This window comes from Ptychodera flava, chromosome 8 (genome assembly GCF_041260155.1).
Source record: "Ptychodera flava strain L36383 chromosome 8, AS_Pfla_20210202, whole genome shotgun sequence".
NCBI classification, from domain to species: domain Eukaryota; kingdom Metazoa; phylum Hemichordata; class Enteropneusta; family Ptychoderidae; genus Ptychodera; species Ptychodera flava.
The window spans coordinates 4,611,988-4,638,399 of record NC_091935.1 but is presented as its reverse complement, the minus strand read 5'-3'; the positions used below and the strand labels follow the sequence as shown (position 1 = coordinate 4,638,399).

Sequence of the window (26,412 nt, the reverse complement as noted above, 5' to 3'; positions counted from 1 at the left end):
ACTCGGTTTTCAACAATTGTCTCCCTACGAATGTGGCGATACGCAGATATTCGAAGACATGTACTTTGACGCAACTCAGTTTATACACGTGACTACAGATCTCTATGCGTCCACTAGTTACCAAGCTACAGTTACCGCCTATGATATATACGGCGAGCATGGACCACCAAGCTCTGTCACAGAAGTGACGGACGAGAGCGGTTAGTTTCTTAATTAAGAAACAGCCCCTGCCGAAGCGGATGCACACTGGATTTTGATAGCGGATATGTTCGAGATTTGAGTAAAATGCGAATTTTAATTCAAGCGGGTTCTACCCGAATGGCTACATAGCCACTTCCTTAGGAGTTATCGCTATTACACTATGTCAATATATTTTTTTCTGGCTTTATCGTGATTTTATCGGCAGTTATACTTAACAAAACGGTAGGTACGTCTTAATCTATTATTAAATAACTGCATTAGCGAGACCATCTTGAGCTCTCCTCTACGTATTGACGTACTTGCACACTGGTGTAAAACAAGTATTTTGTAACTTTTTATCAAGATATATCTTTCACTCTCATTTTAAAAGTCAGATGTAATAGCCCTCGGCTACAATTTGGCGTGAAATCCTCGTCAAATAACTTCTCAAATTGATAAGCAAGTTGATTGATGTAAGTACGCTTCATTTTTCTCCTGTCCAACAGTTCCAAGTGAACCCAGGAATGTTTCAGCTGAAGGTATATCTGATACAGAAATCGTCGTAACATGGATCCCGCCCCTATGTTCAAATGGTACGGTAACGTCATACACGATTCGATACTGGCAGTCTACTGATGGCAATGTCACGAGCACTATCAAATCACCAAATGGTTGTGTAGATTATACGGATTATTGTTCTTGTACAATTGGTGAATTAATGCAAGAACGTGTTTACTCTGTACAGGTAAGAATGCATAAAGTGCACGATTTAGGCTTCCTGTTGTTATTTTTGATGATAATTTATTTTTAGTTTTCACATGCATAAAAGTCATCCGTTTCGCAAAGTGATTATATCTTTTACCTATTTAACGGCCAATGAAACGTGGAAGGTAATATATGTTTCACCAATGGGTTACATTTAGGCTAAATCTCATCATAGTTCTTAATATTGTGACCAATGTACTGAAATCAATAACTTTAGAAATGGGTTAAGCTATGCAGACCATGAGTTCCGTTATGGCCGTTACAGCCATGTTAAGATGGAATACCGCGTCAACTGCACTGTAAAAATAGCGGACGCTAGACGCGTCTTTACGCGTTCAAAATGTACATTTCGGTGTTTCAAATTTGAACACCTAGTGTTCATATTGTTTAACACCAGTGTTCATAATATTAACAATGATGTTCTAAACCTGAACACTATGTGTTAACAACGATCTCCTTCAAGTGTTCAAAAACTCAGCATCACAGAAATTTTACAATACTGTGAAACAATTAACAGTCTTTTGTGTTTTTTTACTTTACAATGGCTATATTAAATTTACTATTGCTTCACTGTCAGGTAAACGTACACGGATTTTTGTGTAACGAATTTCACACCAAGTGAAAAATATTCCGGCATACAATTGCTGAAAGCATGTTTTTTCTAAAAAAGGAAGTATACAAAATAATTTTACACGTTTATTACGGTTGAAAGTTTAAAAATTAGAAAAGAAAATCAGAAAACCACATGAACGTTTTAATTTTAACATCGGCGTGCAAGAGGCGTTCTACTTCTAAACACTTGGTGTTCAAGTTTGGTGTCTTTTCCTCTCCCATGATGCATCAAAACGGAAGTTGCGACATTTTTCTTGTAAGCGCACCCTGAAGTCGTGATCGTGCGGAAGCAAGGCCAGAAAGGGTAAGTTTCCTCTCCAAAATAGTAAAAGGTATTAGATTTTTGAAGCATCTATATTATCGTCCTTTGAAATTAATTGTATGGTACCTTGAAATAGCTTAACTACGTGAAGAAACCTTTTTTTTCTTTCGTGGCTGCTATACCAACAACTAGCTGTGACTACGCAGTGGTACTTTTGGCCATAGCCTATCGATCGATCTCACTCGGGTCAAGGGTCATCAAAACACAACTGTAGCGATAACCCTTGACCTGAGCGCGATCGATACGCCTTGCATAGTACCGCTGCGTAATCACAGCTAACACATGTCTTTTAGTAAACACAATCGCATGTAAAACATCAGTTAAACATCGTAGAGTATACAATGTATTGTTTCAGCATATGAGAGTTTGGCTTTTTTATTTTAATCATTTGATGACAAGAAGCAGCAAATATTTTGTAACAGTATTGAAGAGAGGCACTGTATATGAAAGTCTCCCCTTTTCCTTAACCTAATCAGCCCCTTGTCTTTCATTTTAAAGTTTCATCTCGCCATATTACAATTGTTGCATTTTTTTCAGGATGTAAAAGTTGGATCAAACTGAAAATCGAAGAGTTTTTATAGAAGCTGGTGGTACAGATAACGAAGAAGATGAGTGTACAGGTAGCTGTCTGGAAACAAGCTTGAGAACCTCAGTTCATCTCTAATGTAGATTTAAACTTCCAAGGGTCAGTAACTGAATTTTGATAAATTTCTGTATTTTTGTTCTGAATAATCCAAGCTTTGGTAGCATGCTATGATCAACTAAATGTTGTCGGAGAATAAGCTTTCACAGACGTGTAGTCTCCCTTATTTCAATTAAAGCTGAAAGCGACAGCCATTCAGAGTAAAAATGTCCACTCTGAATTACTGATTTTTCTGAAATTTTCACTCTGAATTTTCTGTCACTTTCTGCTTCAATTTTTCATCATCCCTCTTGCATCTGATGAAGGAGACTTCACGTCTTTGAAAGGTTATGCCCTTGTAACATTTAGTTGATCATAGCCTGCTACCAAACCGTAGATTAGTTTGTATTGTAGCTCAACACGTCTCTTGTACCTAGCAACTGGTTTTTAGCTTTGCTGTCAGCTAAGTAGGTGGATGTGTAGCATTGTCCTCAAATTTTTACATCCAAAGGTTTTTCTTCAAAACAACCTGTACGAATCCTTTAATATTTGGATTACAGGTCCCAAGGGATTACCCTAATCAGATATGTTCAAATTATGATGAAATATGCAAATTTATATTTTTGAGGCTAATTTTGCTATTCTTTGGCAAAAATCTTCTTCTCTTTTACTGCCGTCTTCAATATTTGATAAACATGTCCCTAAAACTGACCTTAGTCAAATTTGTGCTAGTTGTGATGAAATATTCAAATTTTTATATTTCAGGCAATTTTTTGTCATTTTTTGGTCAAAAAATCTTTTAAAAATCTATTTCAAAACTGCTAATCGAATAGCTTTGATATTTACGACTAGATCTCTACTGATAGTCTTTTTCAGATTGTTCAAATTATGCAGATATTTGCAAATTTCTATTTTTAGGACATTAAAGACATTTCAGACATTTTTAAGACATTAGGGATTACCAGAATGTGATATATTCAAGTTATGATGAAATGTACATTTTTCATTTTAAGGGTGATTTTTACCATTTTTGGTAACACAAATTGTATAAAAATTAATAGCAGGGTACATCAGAATTTGAAAGGTCTTTAAAATATGTTTTAAATTTCTGAGAAGTATATTTTTGAAATGTCACCCATTTATTTCAGGGTTTATTTTAAGATATTACAAACAAACAAACCTTTTTGTTTATGAAGGACTTTTTTGGACAAGGAAATAGGTTTACCCTGCCAAGGACCCACTTTCCCCACTTTCTGCATGTTGTGCCCTACTGTGACACTTTGACAACTTGACATGTTGTGTTTACTTTAGTGTGGACAACTATATACCATGTGCACCAGAGAAGCCTTGACAAACGTCTTTTTTCTTAAAAATTTACAATTGTCTATACAAGAGGAAATGTCTTTAAGAAACCATCTTACAAAAATGGAGTATGCATTTCATACATATACGTCTTTTCAACAAATAAGTATGCCAAATTTTGAGCTATTTCTGATGATTTTTGTACATTTTAAACAAGTATGAACATAAAACGTAATCCACAATATGGTGATTTTTATTGCTTATGTTTTTGATAGGAAGGTGTTAACACTATTGTTTTTTTTTCTCTGAAAAACTTTACATACAAAGTTGCAATGTTTATTTTCCCATTTTACAGTAAATTATTGTATTTTACTCTAGAAATATTTCGTGTATTTTTAGAATAAAATAATTTTACTGGATATCAATGGTCTGTAATGTTATTTCAAGGCTTGAACACCCCGTGAACGCCCAAAATTAAAGGTGTTCAACAAGCGCGCATCATGTGTTCTAGCCTTTAACACACTTATCGTTGAACGGCGTCCATGCGTTCAAAAAGTGTTACAGCCCTTTGAACGCGTAAAAGCGTTCAATTTTTTGAACACATTTCCCGTGCAACGTGTGTTCAGATATGGAACACCATGGTGTTCAATATAATGTCTGATGAACATGTAGCGTTCAAAATCTGCACACGTATGTTCAAAAATTGAACATTGGTTGAACACGTAGTGTTAAATTTCTGAACGTCTAGAGGCGTTCAAAAAGTGTTACAAAAAGGCGTTTAATTGGTGTTCTATCCTTGAACACTTAACTTTACAGGTGGCAGCGAGAGAGGCTGCGGTGTGATATTAATTTCTGCTTTTGAACCTGGAGCTAATTGATTGTGCACGTGACGGAAGTCTGCTTCAATTGATATTGTCTCACCACATTGTAATAAATTGCTACTGTGCTATCTAACTGCTGTCAACTTTTACTAGGTACTGGCTGAAAACGGTTGCTGTGTCAGCAGATGGAGTGACGAGGCTCAAACATTCACAAAATGTGAGTACACTGTCCTGTTTTTCTATGTATTTTGTACAACTGTACACAAAGTGACACTGACATGTCATATCTAGTCAACATGGTTTAATATGTGTAGTGCATGCAATGTCGACGTCAAAGTCCTACGATAAACATTAGGCGCGAAAAAAACATGCCACCGAGAACGCATCAGTACCAGATCATTGTCGATGAGTAACAGTGTCTGTCTGAAGACAATACGATCAATATATGATAAGTAGAAAGACTTCGTTTTCGCAAATATCACATAATAAATAAATAATATCACGTTTAGCCCTTTTATGGCGTTCTGAACTCAATTAAACCGACAACTATCTTATCAATGGTTTGCTTTACACTTGAGGACTCGATTGTAACGTGCGTGCAATATAAATTCATTTTTGCTATTTTCGGACAGAAACTATTATTCTTTGAATAATATTCGTTTGTTTAAAGCCATATGATAAGATGTTTGTGTCCATAACTCTCATTTATTTGATCTAGTCTCTAATTTGTATGTTTTCAGACAGTCCATAAATGCATAGAAGTAGGCTAATGTAATTATATTTTTTTCAATTTGAAAAACAGCAACACCGATGCCAGTAATTAGTGAAGTGATCTTGCTAAGCTGTATATCTCTGATTTTGTTCATTGTCTTGATTCTCATTATCCTTGGTTTCATCTACTTCAAACGGTAGGTAAATACATTTATCATATACCTTCATTCACGTGCCTGTGTAAAGCTCTTAGGGAAGCGCCTTCACACATCCGTGCATTTTTAAGCATTACGCACCAGCTTGATGTCCAAATAATGGGCAATCGCATGCATTTGTGAACTACCTCGATTTTGGTGGCTACGCAAACGTTCCATTCGTACACAAAGCCAGCGCGAGATATGGAATACGTCTGCTCGCTCAGATCGTAGTTGCGCGTGGCGACAGAGGATCCGGATCCGCGACGTCGACATCGGCTTATACTTCTAAATTCTAGTGAACTCATGTCTACAGTAAGTGCATGCCTGTTTAGTATATATTACAATAAATTGACATCACGCTTTTGTCCTCCTTACACCTCGATTTCAGCTTGGATCTATGTTGGTCACTACACTGTAAAGTTAAGTGTTCAAGGATAGAACACCAATTAAACCCCTTTTTGTAACAACTTTTTGAACGCGTCCAGACGTTCAGAAATTTAACACTACGTGTTCAACCAACGTTCAATTTTTGAACACACGTGTGCAGATTTTGAACACTATGTGTTCATCAGACATTATATTGAACACATGGTGTTCCATATCTGAACACACGTTACACATAAAATGTGTTCAAAAATTTGAACGCATTTACGCGTGCAAAGGGCTGTAACACTTTTTGAACGCATGGACGCCGTTCAACGATAAGTGTGTTAAAGGATTGAACACATGATATGCACTTGTTGAACACATTAACTTTTGGCGTTCAGGGGGTGTTCAAGCCTGGAAATAACATAACGGACCATTGATATTCAGTAAAATTATTTTATTCTAAAAAGTCACAAAAATTAGTTGAGTAAAATACAATTATTTAGTGTAAAATGGGAAAATCAACATGGCCACTTTGTAAAGTTTGTCAGAGGAAAACACAAACGGTGTAAACACCTTAGTACCAAACATAAACAAAAGAAAATCTTTATAAACACTGTCGATCGTTTTCAAAATATAGGAACAAAGAAATGACAAAACAGGTTTAACTTCAATATTGTGGATTACGTTATATGTTCATACTTGTAAAAACGTACAAAAATATCTGTTTTGAAAAAGCTCAAAATTTGGCTTACTTATGAAATGTTTACTCCGTTTTTAGCCCACGTGTGTAAACAGGTGGGCTAATGTCATAGCGATGTCTGTCTGTCTGTCCGTGTGTGTGTGTGTGTGTGTGTGTTAGTGTGTATAGGTGCGTGTGTGTGTGTGTGTGTGTGTGTGTGTGTCTGTCTGTCTGTCTGTTTACACGATAACTCAAAAACGCCGGAACAGATTCAAGTCAGATTTGGTACACAGGTACCATATGCTACTTGCCAGAACTGATTAGATTTTGGTTAGTGTGGCTTGCGTATTAATGAAGTTATGCAATATTGTTTTTTCCGTACAATGGTTTCCTATGGGTACGGTAATGACAGTGTAGACATATATCAAGAAATACTGCACAAATTTCATGAAGCTTTTCACAGATGACAATCTCAGAACATTATGATGATACTGTGAGTGTCATGTCAATTATCTTCTCATTTGCATATTTAATGATTTTTGTTATTAGTGAGATAACTCTGAAATTCCTGCACCAAACTTGATGATACTTGCAAAAAAATTTGATCTGATATGTATCTAATTATACTTAGAAGCATTAGGCTGTGTCAAGTTAATATATAGCTCATTTGCATATTTTATGAAGGTTTGTAATTAGTCATATAACTCCGATATAACTTCACCAAATGTGATAATCTGCTGCAGATACTGATACGACTGATATCTAACTGTAGTGTTAACATTTAGTAGTGTGAAATTCATTAAGGGTTCATTTGCATATTCAATGACTTTAATTAGGTATATAACTCTGAAATTACGGCACCCAAGTCAGTGAAATTGGGTACAGATATTGTTTTGATAAATATCTAATTGTACTGAGAAGCATTTGGCAGTGTCAAGTTAACAAATAGGTCATTTGCATATTTTATGAAGTTTTGTAATTAGTGATATAACTCCAAAATAACTGCACCAAATGTGATGAAATCTGCTGCAGATACTGATCCGACAGATATCTAATTGTGGTGTAGAGTATTTAGTTGTGTGAAGTTAATTAAGGGTTCATTTGCATATTTAATGAACTTTGTAATTAGTGATATTACTCCAAATTACAGCATTAAATTTGATGAAACTTGCTACAGATGTTGATTTGATGGATATCTAATTGTCCCATAAAGCATTGAGCAGTGTCAAGTTAATGAACAGCTCATTTGCATATTAAATAAGTTTTGCAATTAGTAATTAAACTCTGAAAGTGCAGTGCGAAGTTGAAAAAACCTTCTACATATAGTGATAACATATATCTTATTGGTCTGTGAAGCGCACTACTATTAATGAACCTGTTGTAAAACACGTGAGCTGGTCAGTTCATATCTGTTGTAAGATAGTTTGAGACATTTCCTCTTGTATAGACAATTGCAAACTTGGAAAAAGGTTAGTCACGGCTTCTCTGATGCACATGGTACATAGTTGTCCACACTAAAGTAAACACAACATGCCAAGTTGTCACAAAGTTTCACAGTAAGACACAACATGCAGAAAGTGGGTAAAGGGGTCCTTGGAGATGTAAAACCCATTTCCTTGTCCAACAAAGTCCTTCATGAACGAAAAGATTTGTTGGTTTGTAATACCTTTAAATAAATTCTGAAATAAATCAGTGACATTTCAAAACTCTACTTCTCAGAAATTAAAAACACATTAACTAATTTTGACTTCGTTTCATAAGTTTTTTTTCTGTATGTCAATAAGCATTTGCTGTTGAACCTGGAAATTTCAGTCCTTACTAAAATTCACTTGTAAATGGAAACTGCAGTCTAAAACCAATGGCAAGAACCTAAATGTTAGCCATTTCAACACCAATATAGCAATACAACAAGCGACTTAGACGTCGAAAGAGCTCGCAGTGTTATGTAAAGGATCTCTGACAGCTCACTTCGGGATGGCCTCACCAAAAATGGGAAAATAGCTGCAAAAATACACAATTGAAGATTTCACCATGATTTGGACATATCAAATTGAGATCATCCCAAAAAACATGTGTAGCAAATATCAAAGCTATCAGACGGGTAATTTTTAAGATACAAATTTTTTGACCAAAAATGACCCCAAAATAAAAACTTGCAGATTTCATCATAACTTGAATATATCACATTCTGATAATTCCCTATGTCTTAAAATGTCTGAAAGGTCTTTTATGTCTCGAAAATACAAATTTGCATATTTCTGCATCATTTGAACAAGCTGAAAAAGCTATCCAAGGAGACTTATGTCAAAAACATCAAAGCTAATCATTAAGTAGTTTTGAAGAAGATTTTTAAAGATTTTTTGACCAAAAACGAAAAAAATTGCCATGAAAAATAAAGATTTGAATATTTCATCACAACTAGCACAAATTTTACGAAGGTCATTCTTAGGGACATGTTTACTAAATATTGAAGACGTCAAACCACCAGTAAGAGAGAAGAAGATTTTTGCCAAAAAATAGCAAAATTCGCCTCAAAAATACAAATTTGCATATTTCGCCATAACTTGAACATATATGATTAGGGTAATCTCTAGGAACCTGTACTCCAAATATTAAAGGAATCGTACTGGCCGTTTTGAAGAAAAAGCTTGGGATGTAAAAATTTGAGGACGATGCCTCACATTCACCTATTAGATAAGCTCTGCGTCGCTAAAAGCAAAGCTAAAAAACAGTAACAAATCGATAACAAAAGACGTGTTGATCTACAATACAAAATAATCTAAGATTTGGTAGCAGGCTATGATCAACTAAATGTTACTGGAGCTTAAGCCTTCAAAGACTTGACGTTTCCTTCATCAGATGCAAGGGTGCAATGAAGAATTGAAGCAGAAAGCGACAGAAAATTCAGAGTGAAAATTTCAGAAAATTCAGAAATTCAGAGTGTACATTTTTCACTCTGAATTTTCTGTCGCATTCTGCTTTAATTCTTCATTCCATTCTTGCATCTGATAAGGGAGACTACACGTATTTGAAAACTTATTCTCCAGTAACATTTAGTTGATCATAGCGTTCTACCAAAGCTTAGATAAATTCAGAACAAAAATACAGAAACTTATCAAAATTCAGTTACTGACCCTCGGAAGTTCAAATCTACATTAGAGATGAACTGAGGTTTTCAAGCTTGTTTCCAGACAGCTACCTCTACACTCATCTTCTTCAATTTCTGTACCATCAGCTTCTGTAATAACTCTTCGATTACCAGGTAAATCCAACTTTTCACATCCTGAAAATAATGCAACAATAGGTATTATGGCGACATGAGACTTTAAATGAAAGACAGGGTGGCCTTATTAGGTTAAGGAAAAGGGTGACTTTGGTATACAGTGCCTCTTTTCGATACTGTCACAAAATATTGGCTTCTTCTTGTCATCAACTGATGAAAAGTAAAAGAAAGGCCAACTCTCATATGCTGAAACAATAGAGTGTACACTCTGCGATGTTTAACTAATGTTTTATATGCGATTGTGATTACTAAAATACATGTGTTAGCTGTGATTACGCAGCGGTGTGTGGCATATCGATCGCGCTCGGGTCAAGGGTCATCGCCACAGTTTTGCGGTGATGACCCTTGACCCGAGTGCGATCGATACGCCATGGCCCAAAACACCGCTGCGTATTTACAGCTAGTGTATGGTATATAAGCCACTGAAAGAAAAAAAAGGTTTCTTCACGTATTTTAGCTATTCCAAAGTACTACACAAATAATTCCAAAGGATAATAATACAGATGCTTCAAAATTCAACACCTTTTACTATTTTGGAGAGAAAACTTACCCTTTCTGGTCTTGCTTCCGCACGATCACGACTTCAGCGTGCGTTTACAAGAAAAATGTCGCAACTTCCGTTTTGATGCATGACGGGATAAGAAGTGGCACCAAACTTGAACACCAAGTGTTAAGGAGTAGAACGCCTCTTGCACGCCGATGTTAAAATTAAAACGTTCATGGTGGTTATTTGATTTTCTTTTCCAAATTTCCAAATTTCAACCCGTAATAAACGTGTAAAATTATTTTGTATACTTTCTTTTTTAGAAAAAACATGCTTTCAGTAATTTTAGACCGGAGATATTTTTCACTTAGTGGGAAATTCGTTACATCAAAATCCGTGTACGTTTGCCTAACAGCGATGCAGTAGTAAATTTAATATAGCTATAGTAAAGTAAAAAACACTAAAGATTGTTAATTGTTTTACAGTATTGCAAAATTTCTGAAATGCTGAGTTTTTGAACACTTGAAGGAGATGGTTGTTAACACTACGTGTTCAGGTTTAGAACATCATTGTTAATAATATGAACACTAGTGTTAACAATATGAACACTAGCCGTTCAAATTTGAACACTGACATCTACATTTTGAACGCGTAAAGACGCATCTGGCGTCCGCTATTTTTACAGTGTAGTACGCATGTCACGCTTTGCTCATTTTATAATTCTGCAGGTAAACAATGACGTCATTATGTTTGTCAATCCGCGACGGGAAGCGGCCATCGCATTTATTTTTATCTCCCAAACAACGCTGAATATTATGTAAACTTCATATTTATCATTCCATAAGGTGTATATGATAAAACTTTTACGGCCCTGATACGGCTTTTGCGGCCCTTCGTCGTACGGCCCCTCGCACGCTCGGGCCCTTCCGCCGTACAACCTTGTGCCGCAAAAGCCGTATCAGGGCCGTAAACATTATTCTACAGTTGTGAAATGGGCAATTAATGCCTTGGTAACATTTTGCATTAGATAGTAAACTCACTTTCAGGCAACGCTCTAAAAGTTTGGAAAGGTAGGTTTTGGGAAAATTGATAATAACTAAAATAAAATAGTACATGTCTACAGAAACGCATTGTTTCAATTTAATTGGTTCTTTGATAACAGACTGAGTTCATTCTACTGAAGTGTACGTATTTTTAATCAGTAGTTTATGATCATTTTTCGACCTTTAAACGAAATGAAAAACATAGAAAGAACTAATGCAAATGAATGGAACAGTAGGTTAGCAATCATTATACAGACATTTGTCGCAAAGAGATTTCATATGACTGTATAAAACACATGCAGAGGTAACCTTATCAACTTTGCAAAACGACGTTGTGATATATCTGAGGCAAACAGAAAAAATACTGACTGGTCTAATGCTTTGACAATAGTGAAACATAAAGTTTTAAACACCTCATTAAAAGCGAGACTTTATATGAGAACCATAAGGTCATATATTCTTCACTATGACTTTTTTCTCTCCTCCCAATTTCACAGAACGGGTAAAATATGGAATTGTCTGCTCTCCAATGATAGTGACAAAGAATCAGGTAATGGAGGCAAAATTTAGTTATTTTCCATTGCGATTCTATGATTATTGTATTAGTCAATTTCGCTGCCACTACACAACCATTAAATTCTGTTTATTTGTCACAATGGTAGGCAATATTCAAATGTGCTACTGTACTGCTTTTTTCTTTTTATGATATAATTGATAATATTTTTGAACTAAAATGCCGAAATTACATCGATTTTAGTATATACAGATTGATGGCAATAAAACTTAAAAATACTGCTCTGTATTTTAAATGATAAACAAAACTTCCCCGAAAAGTTTGTATTATTTATTATGGTAGATTTTTAAATGACCAGACTGCCATGTCATCTGTATGACAGAATATTTCTATTGAGGGCTCTAGTAAGTAACATCATTACCGTTTATGTAACTTATGCATGTTGTGGCTGTGTAAAGATTTTTTTCATTAAACCACTATGCAATGATGCTATTTTGACCTTATTTAGGCATTTCAAACGATCAGCCAACCAATTTTATTATATCGATCAAGGCAATTAGCATTGCGCAGTGACAAAAAAATGTTCATCCATTACAAAATATGAAAATTTAAAAGCACGTTTTAAAATCAAGGTAGCACACAGTAAAACTAAACAAAAATGCATAGAGGTAAATCACTGAAACAAAAAATTCAAAAGCTCATTTGATTCTGTTCAATCGTGAGATAGCCCTGTGTACAAAAAGCATTTTTTAGTAAAACGTGTTTATCGTAAAAGTCTGAGGATCCCACTTGTCGTTCTCCCATATAGTTGCTGCACATATTTACTATTTTCCAATTATGTTTCTATTCTGTACATTTAAAGTCCCGTACCAGCAGACAATTGAAATGTGAAAATACTCTCGATAAACTACTAAAAAACAGTGTGACATATTTACATTAAATTAATTCAATTTCCAAAAGGTAAAACACTTGCTAGGTTGATTGCCTTTGCGGCAAATGACATCAGTGTTTTCATCCCAAAATTACTTATCACCACAGAATTATAGCTTTTGTTTCAATCAGTTATTTTGCAGCCGATCAATAGTAAACAAGGAAAGACAATTACAGAAGACGACGCACATAGAAACCATATTTATGCTGACCCTGACGACGTCATCATAAAACAGTGTAAAACGCAGGATCAAGAAAATAACTACGCTACCTTTCATCACGATAAGGTTAGTGAACTAGCACTTAAAGTTACCGCACGGTCAGACTAAATCCGTACAAGTAAATTCGACAAAAATAATTCTTTGCAACAATTTATTACGTATCTATTGTGAGTTGAGTGTCACCATTTTACATGTGAATCTTTAAGGTAATATGCGCCTCGAAAGAGAAAGACTTGAAGTTTTGCTTAAACTTTCCTTCATGACACTTCAACCATTCTCTGAGCAAGTCAAAAACAAAAGCCAGGGGTCACCGTGCAAATTTGGTACTAGAGAAACAGATTACTTGACATTTGCCTATGTTTGAAATAACAAAGGGCTGACACCCCTGAGTTAACTATATGAAAAAAATTAGACAGACGGTGAAAATGTTTCTTACTCAAAAACTTTAACATAAGCCCCCACAAGCGGTAGATCAGAAAAGAATTGAAAGGTTTTGGAGTCCGATTATTTGTCCCCGAGGCGTACTCTACCGTAATAGGTGAATATTTTATCTGTTGTTAGTACGGTACCGTAACATATCTGTAACATACAAATTTAATAGCTATACAGTTCTACTCTACGGCAGTACCCAAACAATACAATGTTTTTAAAAACCAATAGCAATATTAAATTAAGAATGTTGCCTATTATTTCGCTTATAAAGTTAGAAAATGAAATCAATACATACACACTTGCATTTTGTGGCATCAACAGGGTAGATTTTGCTCCATGCACTCATCTACATTCTACATGGTATTTTCACAAGCTTGTATCCCGTCTGTCGGTCCACAGAGTGAATACGAGTCCCTTGAAGATGCAACCAGGCACACTAAAACAACCATAGCGGCGACGGATATAAAGGAGGCCTTTGCTAATTTACTGAAAACTGACCAAGAAACAAATGAGTCATATCTACATCTTGAGTGGCAGGTATTTTAGAGATTCCCTTGTGATGAAAAATTCTGACCGTTTAAAATATTGCAACAAATGAGTAAGAGGACTAATCAATATCCGTTTCGATTGTGTCAAGGAATTGAACAAGACGAAATTCACACCAAAACGAAGTGACTGCGCATGTTCAAGTGGACGAAGGCCAAATAAAGCAAATAAGAATCGATACATGAATGTATTACCACGTGAGTAAATCGTTCTTGTTAACGAGGTATTTAGTTTTATTAGGAGAAGAAAAATATAAAATTCTGAATTACATTATTATAAGAGGGCTGTAAAAATGTCTCAAAAGCAAAGCCTTTCTCTTCTGGATTTCAGATGTTTTTAAAGCACTGATTTTCTTACAATTCTGTTTTTGTAATGTTTACAGGAAACAGATAATCATTGTTAATGGCCTATTTGATGTGCAGAACAAAATATTCATTCTGCACCAAACAAAGTGTCAAAAAGCAAAACACAGAATCAATAAATAAACACTAAGTTTATCTACTTTTGCAGTCGACAAAAAACGAGAAAAGTTGGTCACCTTGGTTAAAGATACTCAACTAACAGATTATATCAATGCAAGTTATGATGATGTTTGAATTGGCCAGGATACTCAATCAACAGATTATATCAATGCAAGTTATGTTGATGTAAGTGTTGATTAGCAAATTCTAAATAGAAAAGTTTCATGAAAATTTTCATTGAATTGTGTTGCCACACTTATGCACTTCAATAGAACATTTGTTCCTGACTGAGGAAATTACCATTAATCCATACTTTGTTGACAACTGTAACAAAAGGTTTGATTTTTAATTAATATTTACATATCAATAATAACGCCTATGCCAATAGACAGCTTTCATTGCTGCGTATGATTGATAAACTTTGTTTCCACATCTAACAGGCCTTTTCAGTCAAAAATGGTTTCCTGGTAACACAGTTGCCATTTCCCAATACTGTGATAGACTTTTGGAGACTGGTTTACGATCACAAATCTAACACTATCGTAATGTTGAACGATACGGACAAAGATAACCCGGTACGTATAAGTTGAAGAATGGATTTTCATGTATGTCCTTTAATTGTTTTATACGCAATGCTGGTGCGTTCAAAGTTGAGATCTTGGTGTAAGGAAAACTTTGAACGCCCATCATTTGAAATGCGTTCCTATGTAACAGGTGAGACAGTCTCCGTATTTTTAGAGACTGATATGTGGTTCATTTGGTAGGTCGAGAGTAAAAATCCTAAAGTAATATAAATTTAGTTATTCTGAAGTAGAAGAAGGATACTATGAAATAGCTAGGATCTTCGCAACAACAATACAAAAATTGACGACAGTCACTCTTTTAATAATGTCATTTTAAAAAACAAAATAATGAAGATTTTCGTTTTTTCTTGATAAAGTTTTCTTCTTGCGGCCGAGATCCGCTTTTAAAATAAATGCATCGTGGCTCATAATGTCTCTTTGGTTGATATATAATTCTACTGGTATTCTTTATTCTGTTCTTACATGACTTATCTAAGACATTGTTAGTTACTGAATCATTAAGAATCAATTTTTCAATAGACTAACGGACAATACTGGCCGGTTGACAATGTATCTGAGTTTGGACCATTCAAAATAGAGCTCCTTCAAACGCGTGACATTGGCTGCGTGGTAAACCGAGTACTTCAACTAAGTATGGTAAGTTATCTTTACCCGTATCATATAAATGTGGTTCTCATTGTTTGCTTTTTCGTTTGTTTCTTCGTTTGTGTTTTTTAGGGTGCCAATTGTCTAACATAAATTACTCTGAGATATAGGTTGAACAATGGCCTTTAAAGTGAGCGCAGACAATGAGGACCAGTGACAATGGTAATCTCTTATACCAAGGAAAAGCAAGGAAATGCTTCTCAAGTCTTGAGCGGTACCAATTATATTACAAATATTTGAAAAGAAAGAAAATTGACTCAATTGCAAATCTCTGCTTAATCGATTTTAGGGAGACCGGGATCCGTCAATTATTCAACAGTTCCAGATACTTGGATGGCCCCCAGACATCTCGACATCGCAATTTACGTCGGCGTTCCTTGAGTTGATGATAATGATAAAGCGCTGGCAAGAACAAAGTGGGAAAGGACCAATTACAGTGCATTGTTTGTGAGCATCAGTTTTACTACACTTTTTATGTTCTTACAATGGTGTCTAAGGTTATTACTTTGTGCGAAATTTAAAACAAGGTTTTTATGTCGATAGATTATCTATTTTACTGAAATCACTTGACAGGAATGGTGTCGGACGTACTGGTGTATTCTGTGCTTCTCTGTCTGCATGTGAAAGAATCCAGGCTGAAGAAGTGGTGGATGTTTACCAAACAGTAAAGACTTTACGAAAACAGAGACCAAATATGGTTGAAACTCTGGTAAACATGTCTGTTATACATAGGCCATGCATTCATTTCTGTCTAAAATACATTCAGATAAAATCAAGTTATAAGCACTGTTGAATCACATATTTGAAAGATACTGTTTTGATGCGGGACATTATAGCTTTCAACTTAACGAATCAATCGAAGCAGGGACAAGTAACCTTTTTACAACAAACATAACATATGCAAATTCAGAATGGACGATATACATGTAAGAGGTTAGTAATTATATCATATCTCTTACGTTTTATTTTGAACTGTAGTGACGAAAAATTGTCTATCTGTATTCGACATGTATTGTACACAATATTTGATTGTAATATTTCAGTAATAATCGTTATGTATCTTATATACTTATCTTTACAGGAACAGTATCGAATGTGCTATGAAGTAGCCCTCCACTATTGTGATGTTAATGTGAACCTCTACAACTGCTGAATCACTTAGTAGCTGTCCAAGCAGCCGTGTATCGGAACTCTTTATCGTTGAGATGTATCTTTGAACTATCAACGTACAGAAATAACTTAAACAATTGTTAGCTTTAACACAATTTTTAAATTTTAACATCTGTGCTATGAAATTGTTTTGAAGCGTTTTCTTAATAAGCAGTATAGTTATGTTATATGGAAAGTAGAAACATTCCTCAAGTTCTGTGCAAACTTTTAAAATGGAAATTATAACCATTTCATCTTCATTGCAAATCAGTGAAGGTAAGCATACTATGGCGTTTATTTTTAAATACTCACATAATTAACATTTGTTCATTACCCATTTAGAAATAATGTCCACAAAGTATATATCTGATGCCACTTACTACCAGAAGTTTACCTTTTTCACTTCATATCCAGATATCTAACAGTAGGTTAATGTTATCAAACAAAATGGAGGTATTGTTGTGCCATATACGTTGATATCAAAACAACCCAAAACCGTTGCAATGCTGCAATGCGAAATTAGGTAAGAGGTTATCCTAGGTCACCCAAAAAATTTATGGATATACTGCAGTGTAACAGTGGTCAATATCTTACAAAATCCAAATCTGTCGCCTTTGTAGTTACTGACATACATAAAAGTAGTTCAAAGGTGAGATAAATAAAAGCAGGTCAAAGGTCATCTCAAACATTTGGCAAGAAATGTCGAGGCCATGACATGGTCTGTAGATTCTGCTGAAGATTCTTTTAATATCATTTTATAATGTTAATGTAGGATTTTTGTAAATGACAATATGGCCGTTGAGGCAAACCAGCCAAGTGAAACGTCATTCGCGCAGTTTACAGTGCTTATTAAATGATGACATATATTTTAGCTGAAATGGTCTTTTGGTTGTGGAGAAGAAGATTTTCAAAATCATTTCATTGTTAATGTCGGTTTTTGCAAATACAAATGGCTGCTAATACGCGCGCAGTTGAAATGTCAGCTCAAGAGAAGAAGAGTTTTATAGATAAACTTTGATTTTTTCAAATTTCATTATGGCAGCTAAGATCACAATACCCATAACAGTTTTACTCGCAAATTTTAGTAAAAAAATTTGGAGCATTCTACATTAAATATTTGATGTGAATTTGCCCTGTAGTTCTTGAGAAGATGCCATTTTGTGAATTTTAACAAAATCTCATGTGGTTTACAGGCTATATGATCAATCGAAGTGAAATTGTAACCATGCACCCCTGAAAAGGAGTGACGTTCTGTAATGATACGGATGGTATTTTTTGAGAGTAGGAGCAATATGACATTAAATCAATTCAAGCAATGGTTATCATTCAAGGCAATGGTTACCATATATGTCCAGGAAACAATAAGATACAATACAAAGACAACCACCAATATGATACAACACAAACATAACCACTGATAATATCAATAGTGCATTCTCGAACCACTTAAGTGGTGGTACCAGGTGTCTAGAATGGGTAAGCGTACCCTGCTAGCATAATACACCTATCAAGATTGAACTAAAAGTGACAAAGTGATGTATGGTAATTCAGCTACCTGCCAAATTACTGTTCTGAATCGAAGCCTTGAGTACTGTCTCATCTGACTTAGAGATTGGTCATATTTAGATATAAGATTTCCATATCTACCAAAGACCTTTTTAAATAGTCAAAAATTTTGAAGAAGAGTTAAGGAGAGGAAGTAGAGGTAGAATTTGAACTAAATCAACTTCAAGACATTGGTTTGATCGTTGAAATGTTGCGGGGAGGATTATAAGTAGACTTAAAACAATATGTTATTTCGATTGATTGAAGTCGCTACATTAACAAGAATCATAGTGCCTTATGTAGGAGGAAACGTATTCAACAAGGTCATGTAAATAAATGTTTATCTAAAAAACACAAATAACGCAATTTGAGCATGTTTTGTCAATCACTCTCACATCAGATATCGGGTACTGTAGCAAATATGTTCATGGTTGAAGATGACATTCAAATGGTATGGGTACAATCTGTAAATAAACGATATCTTATCAGCAACGTATGTCTTCTGTCAGAAAATTGAGCAAATCTGCAGGTACTCCTGAAGTAATTAATCATGTTCATATTTAACGTGAGATCACAAAGGATTAGTTAGTAATTTCTAGAGCAACTTCAATGACATTTTTTTCTCTTGTCCAACGAGTGCGTCACTTTTGCTATCGGTGCATTCACTTCCAACTGTGGTCATTCATAACATGCCAGCTTTCGAGAATTTGATTTGAATTCTACCTTGAAGAGGACTGAGAGCAGAAAGTTGAGAAAATTATTAAGTTAAAAGATGAAAGTGAATACAAGTTCATTGGCTTTTCCTGACTTTCGCTTTGTCATTGGTAATTTCTTTTGAATGTTGTTTATTCTACACATTCCACTTTTTACTACATTTTTCTGTTCGCGTTACTCTTTCAGCAAAGACTGTCCAGTTTGCTATTAAACAAGAATGTTTTGAAATTAACCATGACCTTAATCGCTCGTGCAAGTCCAAGTATGCCAGAAACAACGACATAAGTGAAGGATGCCGTGAAGATATTGTTATTTTACGACCACTCATATACGAAACAGTAAAAAGTGTACGCTCTCAAGAGACAATAACGTAAAGATAGAGGATCGTTTATTGACTTTCATGTTACCGATATAGCTTTCAGTGACTGTCTGCACCTTACTGTATATAATACGGTGCAGTCGACCAGAACCCCTCATTTTACAAGCTTACAAACAACTTGGCAGTATTTTTTTAATTCTTCGTCAGTACTTTCTCACTTTACAGTCCTGTATTTTTGAACATTTACTATTTAGAGTAAAATCTGTCTTTTGGTATATATATTAAGGATTATATACCATTGTGCCAATAGGGAATGGACTTAAAAATCACTAAAGTTTGGACTATTGTATTTTAGGCAAAGTTGAGATGAGACAGGTGTTGCATGTTTTTTATTTGTGACAAAGTTACACATATTACTTACTTAAATATATTTATTCAAATCATTTTTATCAACATGCATGGTTTGTCAATCATATTTGATTGTCTTAATTGCACAACTTTGTCAATGATGTCCGTTTTGTCAATGATAATCATAATAAGACCAAACATATTTCTCTGTGTGATCTCATGGACAGTATACCACCATAGCTCTCTCCCTTTCACTGGAGGAAATACTTTTTAATCTGAGTTTCTTACAGGACTTTCCAATTTGTCAGTGTGTCTTGTACCTGGTATATTCAGCAAGACTAAGTCGATTCAATTCTCTCTCTCCAAAGTGGTATTTATTTCTATTGTTTGTCTATGGAACCTGGTAGAAAGAGAATTAAATAGACTGTGGGAGGACAACAGACAGTAAAGGCGTTGCCCAATCCTTCCATTCCGACGCTCTCAAACCAGATCACACTTAGCCCTGCCAAATCTTGCCCTATCTAAAACTATATGCTCTCCTAGCTTGCTGACAGGCCACAACTTTATTATGGGTGGCTTGCAAGCAAACCACATACATGCCAGACTAGCAGGGAAGTGATGGCTTGTCTTTAAAGGCATGGTTCAGGCGTTAGATTGTCTTGCCCGGAAATTTACTCTCTAGATTACAATTTCAATGGAAAACAAAAGGTTATCACACCTTCATAATCCTCTTATAGACTAGAACAAACTCGATCCCTGGGATCGATTCCCCTAACTTTGACCCCATGTTTTCTCAATTTAGTTAAATTAACACGCCAAAAACAAGCCAAAAGCAAGCCAATTCCGGGAAAGTGAGGCAATCTGTTCAGTGACAAATAAGCCTGTGTAAATTTAGGTTGAATTTTGTTTGCCAGCAAGCTAGAAGAATTGGCAGTGTATTCTTAGCAGAAAATAAAATGTATGCTTAAATTTATACAGAGATATGCCAGTACTTGTAACCATGTTTTGATATGCTCAATGTATTTGTTCCTGTTTTACGGCTAACGTCGTTGGGTTTGGGGTTGACGATAGTGATGGCGTACTTTTTTGGGCACTTATGAAGGTTCTGCACTCTCTACTGGAGTCTCACATTCAAATTACATATTCAAACTTTAGAAAGTCAATATATCGGCAGCCGCAAGAGAAACTCTCTGTCCCCAATTAAATGGACCAGTTATTATATTGAACATTTCGAAGACCGAAGGTCAAAAAAGAACAAGATAATAACAATCTGAAGAGTGCAAGTCAACACATAAAAAGATATTAGAACCGTAAAGGCGCATGTCAACAAAGTACAATCAAAGAAATTGCAGACTGAGGAGTAGAGTTTACTGCAGATAAAATAAATTACAGTCTGAAGAGCAAAGTCAAACGAAACAAGGAATTTGCAATTTTAAAAGCGCATGTCAAAACAGAACAAGGACATTACTATCTAAAGAACGCAGGCCAAATAGAAGAAAAAAAATCACAATTTGGAGAGCGCAGGTCGAAACAGAACGAGAAGTCGGGACAGATCATGGATATTACAATCTTGAGAGGTACTGTAGAGTTGATGTCACAAAAATGGCCTGATTGGACGTACGTCACGACTTTTTAATGATTTGATTGACAAGGTTTGCAGTGTCGATGTTTTTGAAGAATCTCATTCAACTTTTAAACGACATATTAATTTGTTTTTTGTCATTTTTTGATGTTAAGGGTACTTTTTTGTTTGTTTAAATTTCAGTGTATTTTATCCTTCTCTTTATTTTCTTGTCTGTAAGTGGCTAACTGATGGCAATGTTGATGACCTTTTTCCGCTAGGTAAGCATCACTGTGTCATCGCTAAAACTCAGTATCTTCTGTCTGTGATGTTGCATCGACTTTCTCAGTTCCTATGAAGGACAAATCTTTATCATGTCTCTCCTTTGGTGACTTGGCTAGCTGTTCCGCTTGAGCCAAGGTTCGAGGCATTATTTTATCTTTGGTCTCCGGCAGCAAGAGAACGCAAAATCCACAGAGTAATGAAAGAACCCCAAATATGACCATTGGTACCGTAGCGCTGTAGAAAGTCTGGAAATGTAGGAGCAGTGATAACACATTAGCTTGGAAAGAGTCGAAGCATTTGATACAATTAGATTTCAACTTGAAGGTATTGTTATCATAATTTATGTAAGACTCCTCGATTCCGTAAATCTTAGAAACATACATATATGTTTATATCCTTGAGCTATTCTTTTTTTGCTTTCTTGACTTCCATTATGAATGAGAAAGTTAATAACCAAAAAATAAAGTATACGGCTTTATATTCGGTTTACAGGATTTCACTACTTACTGCATACACCGTTAGAGGCGCTAAAATACCACCAAGGCTTGAAAAGAGGGCAAGGGCTGCTACTCCCATATTTCTATTATGAAGAAAGATGTTAAATGGAAAATAAAATCTAGAATTAAATAAATGGATTGGCGGATACACAATCATTAATGCAGTGATATCAAAGGTCAAAACAAGTGCAAACACACACAACTTAGACGTCCTCTCGCAAAGTCTAATATTATAAATTAGCCCACTTTGTTGAAATGGTTGCATTTTAAAAGACTAATATTGGAAGAGTCATTTAGAGTGTCAATGTCGTCACTGGTGCTGATGTCACCCTCAGCAGGCATGCCAAATATGTACAGTAGTGCACCTAAATGCAGTCGAGGAGCCGATGCTGATTTCATATTCGCTCCTGTGGAATCGCAAGCAGGCATGGATATGTAACTATTTGACTTTATTCAACTCCCAATAGAGCAAATTTAACAAGGTTATTAGGGGTGACATAACAGAATATGATCTCAGCAGTTTGCATTAATGCTTATCCATGGACACCACATTCCTTTCCACCTGGATGAAATGAACGTATATGTAGAGTGTTTTTCATTTACCGGTATCATGAGATTATCAAATGAGAACAAACCAATCGTCGTTGAGGTCCATCTGTTCTAATTTTCATTATGCTATTAGATTTTAAGTGTTTGACGGTTGTTCATAAAAGTTTTCATAGCTTGAAACAAATATTCATAAGAACTGAGAGTAACAGTTGTAACACTGAATGTTCAACACTAACTAGAAGGAAGAGGTTACCAGCATTTTCACTATCAAAATGGGTGTGTAACATCCATATTCTATACGCCAAGTTATGTAGTCTTTAAGATAATCCGGTAATCTACGCTCACGGGTTGTGTAACGTTGAACTTGTTACTGACATTAATCAGTTGTCAAACTGACTTATGGTTTATCATCATAGTCAGTAGAAACAGGCGTTTCTTATGGTTGATCTATCTGACTATCAGGCAGGTCTTCTTGGTCTTGTTTGCTCTTGAGGACTTTGAAATGGGACGAATTGCGAGCCACTTCATGATTTCCCCTTGTTGCAGTACCATACTGCCTTTATTGTTGCATTTGTCAAGCAATATACCATCATCTCTAGCTTATGGTGTGTATATTTCACAACTCCTTAGATACAGTAGAGCATGCAATTCATATGAAGCCTTTCGTAGCTCAAAAGTTAGGAAGGCAAGGATTCTCAGAAAGTAGATTAGTTAAGAAGTTTTACGGTAGATACGGAGATGTTGTATCAAAATATGACCTATCTGTTTCCCGAATGATGAGTGACAAAATACCAAATTTTGACTCACAAAGGTAATTTGGTGAATTCACCTAATAACAATGGATTTGTTGCTTTGGGTCAATCTTGACTGGTGCAGCTAGCTGGCAGGGTACGCTTACCAATTCCGAACACCTTGTACCACCACTATTTCGTGGTTCAGGATGACCCCATTGCCTTTGTCATTTTCGATATATTCCTTGGACCTGGTAAATTTCATAGTTACCTGGAATGATAATGATTATTGGCCTGATTTGATGTCCATTGACCAGTACAAAGGCTCCTACTTTGACAGGAATCTTGTTTATCTGAATACGTCTTCATTCTTGATTTCTCTTTCTTATCGCAAGTGTGAACTTTCTTGTCATTAAGTCTGGTGACTGTTTCCTGGAGGCGTATTCTCTTGGGCCGTTTAAACAGCAGAGTAGCTGGTGGTACACCTGTAGTTGAGTAACAGGTTACTCTGTACTTTCTGAGGAAGCAATAGAATTCTAGTTGCCGTGATTTCCCTTTTGTGTGAGGCGTTTTGTAGACTTTTTTATTTGCCTTCATCAAGTGGACCTCACCATTTGCTCTGGGCTATCTGGGGTTACCTTTTGACGCTTGACGCAAAGATATGTGCGGCAAAAAGCTGCAAAGTCTTCTCCATTAAAAGTTGGTCTATTATCTGACCATACAGCTTTAGGAACTGTTGTCTAATGTAGTAGCTTGGCAAGGGATACAAGACTTTACTGTTTATACGACCATTGCATAATATGTTCGGGAACCAAATCTCTTCTTGAAATAACTGCTTGGTCTTCACAATTCTTTTATGACCTTCATGTGCAACGTTGATTATAGTTTGCTAATTTGACTTGGAACGGCGATTCTGTTCCCACAGAGTATTAGATTGTTGGCTTTAGTAATGCTAAGCTAATGGCGTACTTGTGCACATGTTGTAGTACCGAGCTAACTTTTAATTTGATTTGTCTGCCTAAATTTCTCGTGCCACTGACCATTGTTGGTTGCTAGCATGAAAAGTGTAGGGCTTCATCCTTTAATGTCGCTTGCTGTATATCCCTATATAGCTTTGTCAATACCCGTGAATTTTGTGACGTCATAACCCCACATTTTTACTGATAATGTATTCCATTATTCAACATTGTGGCCCCACAGCGAGCATAACAATACAAGTTTTGGTTTTTTTTGAAAACGAAAAAAAGACTGCGCATTTAAAAGGAGGGAAAGTATCGGATAAACCATGTAATACACAAAACGGTGAATCTCGATAATGGTGCCCAATATTGATAATAATGTTTTACTGTACGATTTCTCAATTTATTTAGGCGTCCCGCATGCACTCGTCGTCTGCTCTGTCTTGCTCGCGCTCAGCATGCAGTCCCCATCCGATATGCTGCAGTATGCAGTACTACTAAGCTCAGTTGCTGTATAGGTGAAACAGAATTCAGTACGCTTGCAAACTCCTAGACGATACTGGGTTTGACACACGGCATATTATGTATGTCAGTTGCCATGGAAACCATTTAAAGTCTCGGTCCAAGGTCAGCTACTGCCAACAATCATGACGACAGTGGACTCTCCGTTGATCTAACATCTCGGCCACCGAGATGCACTCTATAATCTACTCGTCTTCGCCTCGTAGATTATAGAGTGCAAAGTCTACTTTCGTCCATTATTGGCCTGGAGGGGCTGCATTATTGCTTAGTTAGTGTACTGTTTTAGGCACTGTGTGTTGACTTATTAAGTTGATATGCTCTTCAGCTACCTTTTCTACAGGACCTAATTGCTTGGATGACCGTATTGGATGGCATGACATGTAGTCAGCAGAGTTCAGTTTACCCGTTTGCTTTATCACCACAAAAAAGTATTCCTTGAGTTTAAAATCCATCTCTTTATACGAAGTAGGGGGCTTTGCTGTGTGTTTGTACTGTGCGTGAGTGCTTCACGAACTCTACAACGTGTTGAAAGGTCTCAGTCAGAAAAATGTAACAACTTAGCCGGCTATTGAACCACTCTTTTTTGGGAGTGGAGATTTAGCCGACTGGTTCTGTCTCAGGCCTCTCAGCTAGGCGACTGATGCCGTATGTTGTGGGTTCGAATCCGATTGAAAACTATCCGTATATAGGTAGAGAAAAAAATGTAGTACTCCCAATGTAACAGCTAGGAGCTTCTCTTTCAGTTTGACAGTATCTTTGATATACAGGCGCGAAGGATCTACTGGCAAGTCCTATGACAGAGGTGTTATCATTGTCGTCTGGCTGTGCAAGGATTGCTGCTAAGCCTACATGACTGGCATCGGTGATTCCTTCAGTTTTTGTCGTTGGGTTGTGGGATGCTCTTTTGCAATCTGCTAGTTTGTCTTCTATTAAGTCTAAAGCATTCAGTTTTGCTTCTCCCAATTATCATACTGTGTCATTTTGGTGATTCAGGCCGGATGAAATGCCATTTCGGCTGAATATACTGCCATAGAATTTGACCTTCTCTTTTATGAATTCACATTTTCCTTTGTTGATTGTTAGCTTCTTTTGTCGCAGACGTTACAGAGAGACATCTAGCCGCTGGTTTTCGTTTTTATTTGTACCATATGCTACGATGTCGTCAGTGATGTTTATCACACCTTCAAGCCTTTGGATAACTGTATGTGTGTGTAGTTAAAGAAAATTTCAGTAGGTGAACAAACTCAGAAATTTGGGCGTTAATAGTAAAATAGACCGCCGTGTATTGAGAAGTGTGTAAATTGATGAGATTCGGGAGTTGGTTCGATTTGATGATATCCAGCATTTCAATTTAGTTTTGAAACACTTTTGCTCCGTTTAGGTCTGCGATGATATCATCTGGTGTAAGCGTAATGTGTCTTTCTCTCTGTATGGCTTTGTTAGCTTCTTGCATATCTACACATATTCTGCCTTCATCTGAATTCTAGGTCTTTTGTACCACTTTCATTGG

At 35.9% G+C, this 26,412-nt stretch overlaps 2 protein-coding genes across 4 annotated transcripts in view; one reads left to right on the top strand and one right to left on the bottom strand.

Moving 5' to 3' along the window:
- LOC139138254 (kin of IRRE-like protein 1) overlaps positions 1 to 26,412 on the bottom strand; it is a 242,937-nt gene that overhangs the window by 43,568 nt on the left and 172,957 nt on the right. The gene's annotated exons all lie outside the window — the stretch shown is intronic.
- LOC139139476 (receptor-type tyrosine-protein phosphatase alpha-like) lies at positions 12,967 to 16,876 on the top strand. Its single transcript, XM_070708390.1, has 9 exons — positions 12,967 to 13,121; positions 13,887 to 14,024; positions 14,125 to 14,230; positions 14,544 to 14,680; positions 14,935 to 15,069; positions 15,598 to 15,714; positions 16,013 to 16,170; positions 16,297 to 16,432; positions 16,805 to 16,876. Exons 5-9 carry the CDS (start codon positions 15,040 to 15,042, stop codon positions 16,874 to 16,876), a joined length of 513 nt encoding a protein of 170 aa, XP_070564491.1. The 5' UTR covers positions 12,967 to 13,121; positions 13,887 to 14,024; positions 14,125 to 14,230; positions 14,544 to 14,680; positions 14,935 to 15,039.

Coding starts and splice junctions, on each gene's coding strand:
- LOC139139476 (XM_070708390.1), top strand. CDS start 15,040: ATGTTGAACGATACGGACAAAGATAACCCG. Junction 15,715..16,012: donor GAGTACTTCAACTAAGTATG/GTAAGTTATCTT, acceptor AATCGATTTTAG/GGAGACCGGGATCCGTCAAT. Junction 16,433..16,804: donor CAAATATGGTTGAAACTCTG/GTAAACATGTCT, acceptor TTATCTTTACAG/GAACAGTATCGAATGTGCTA.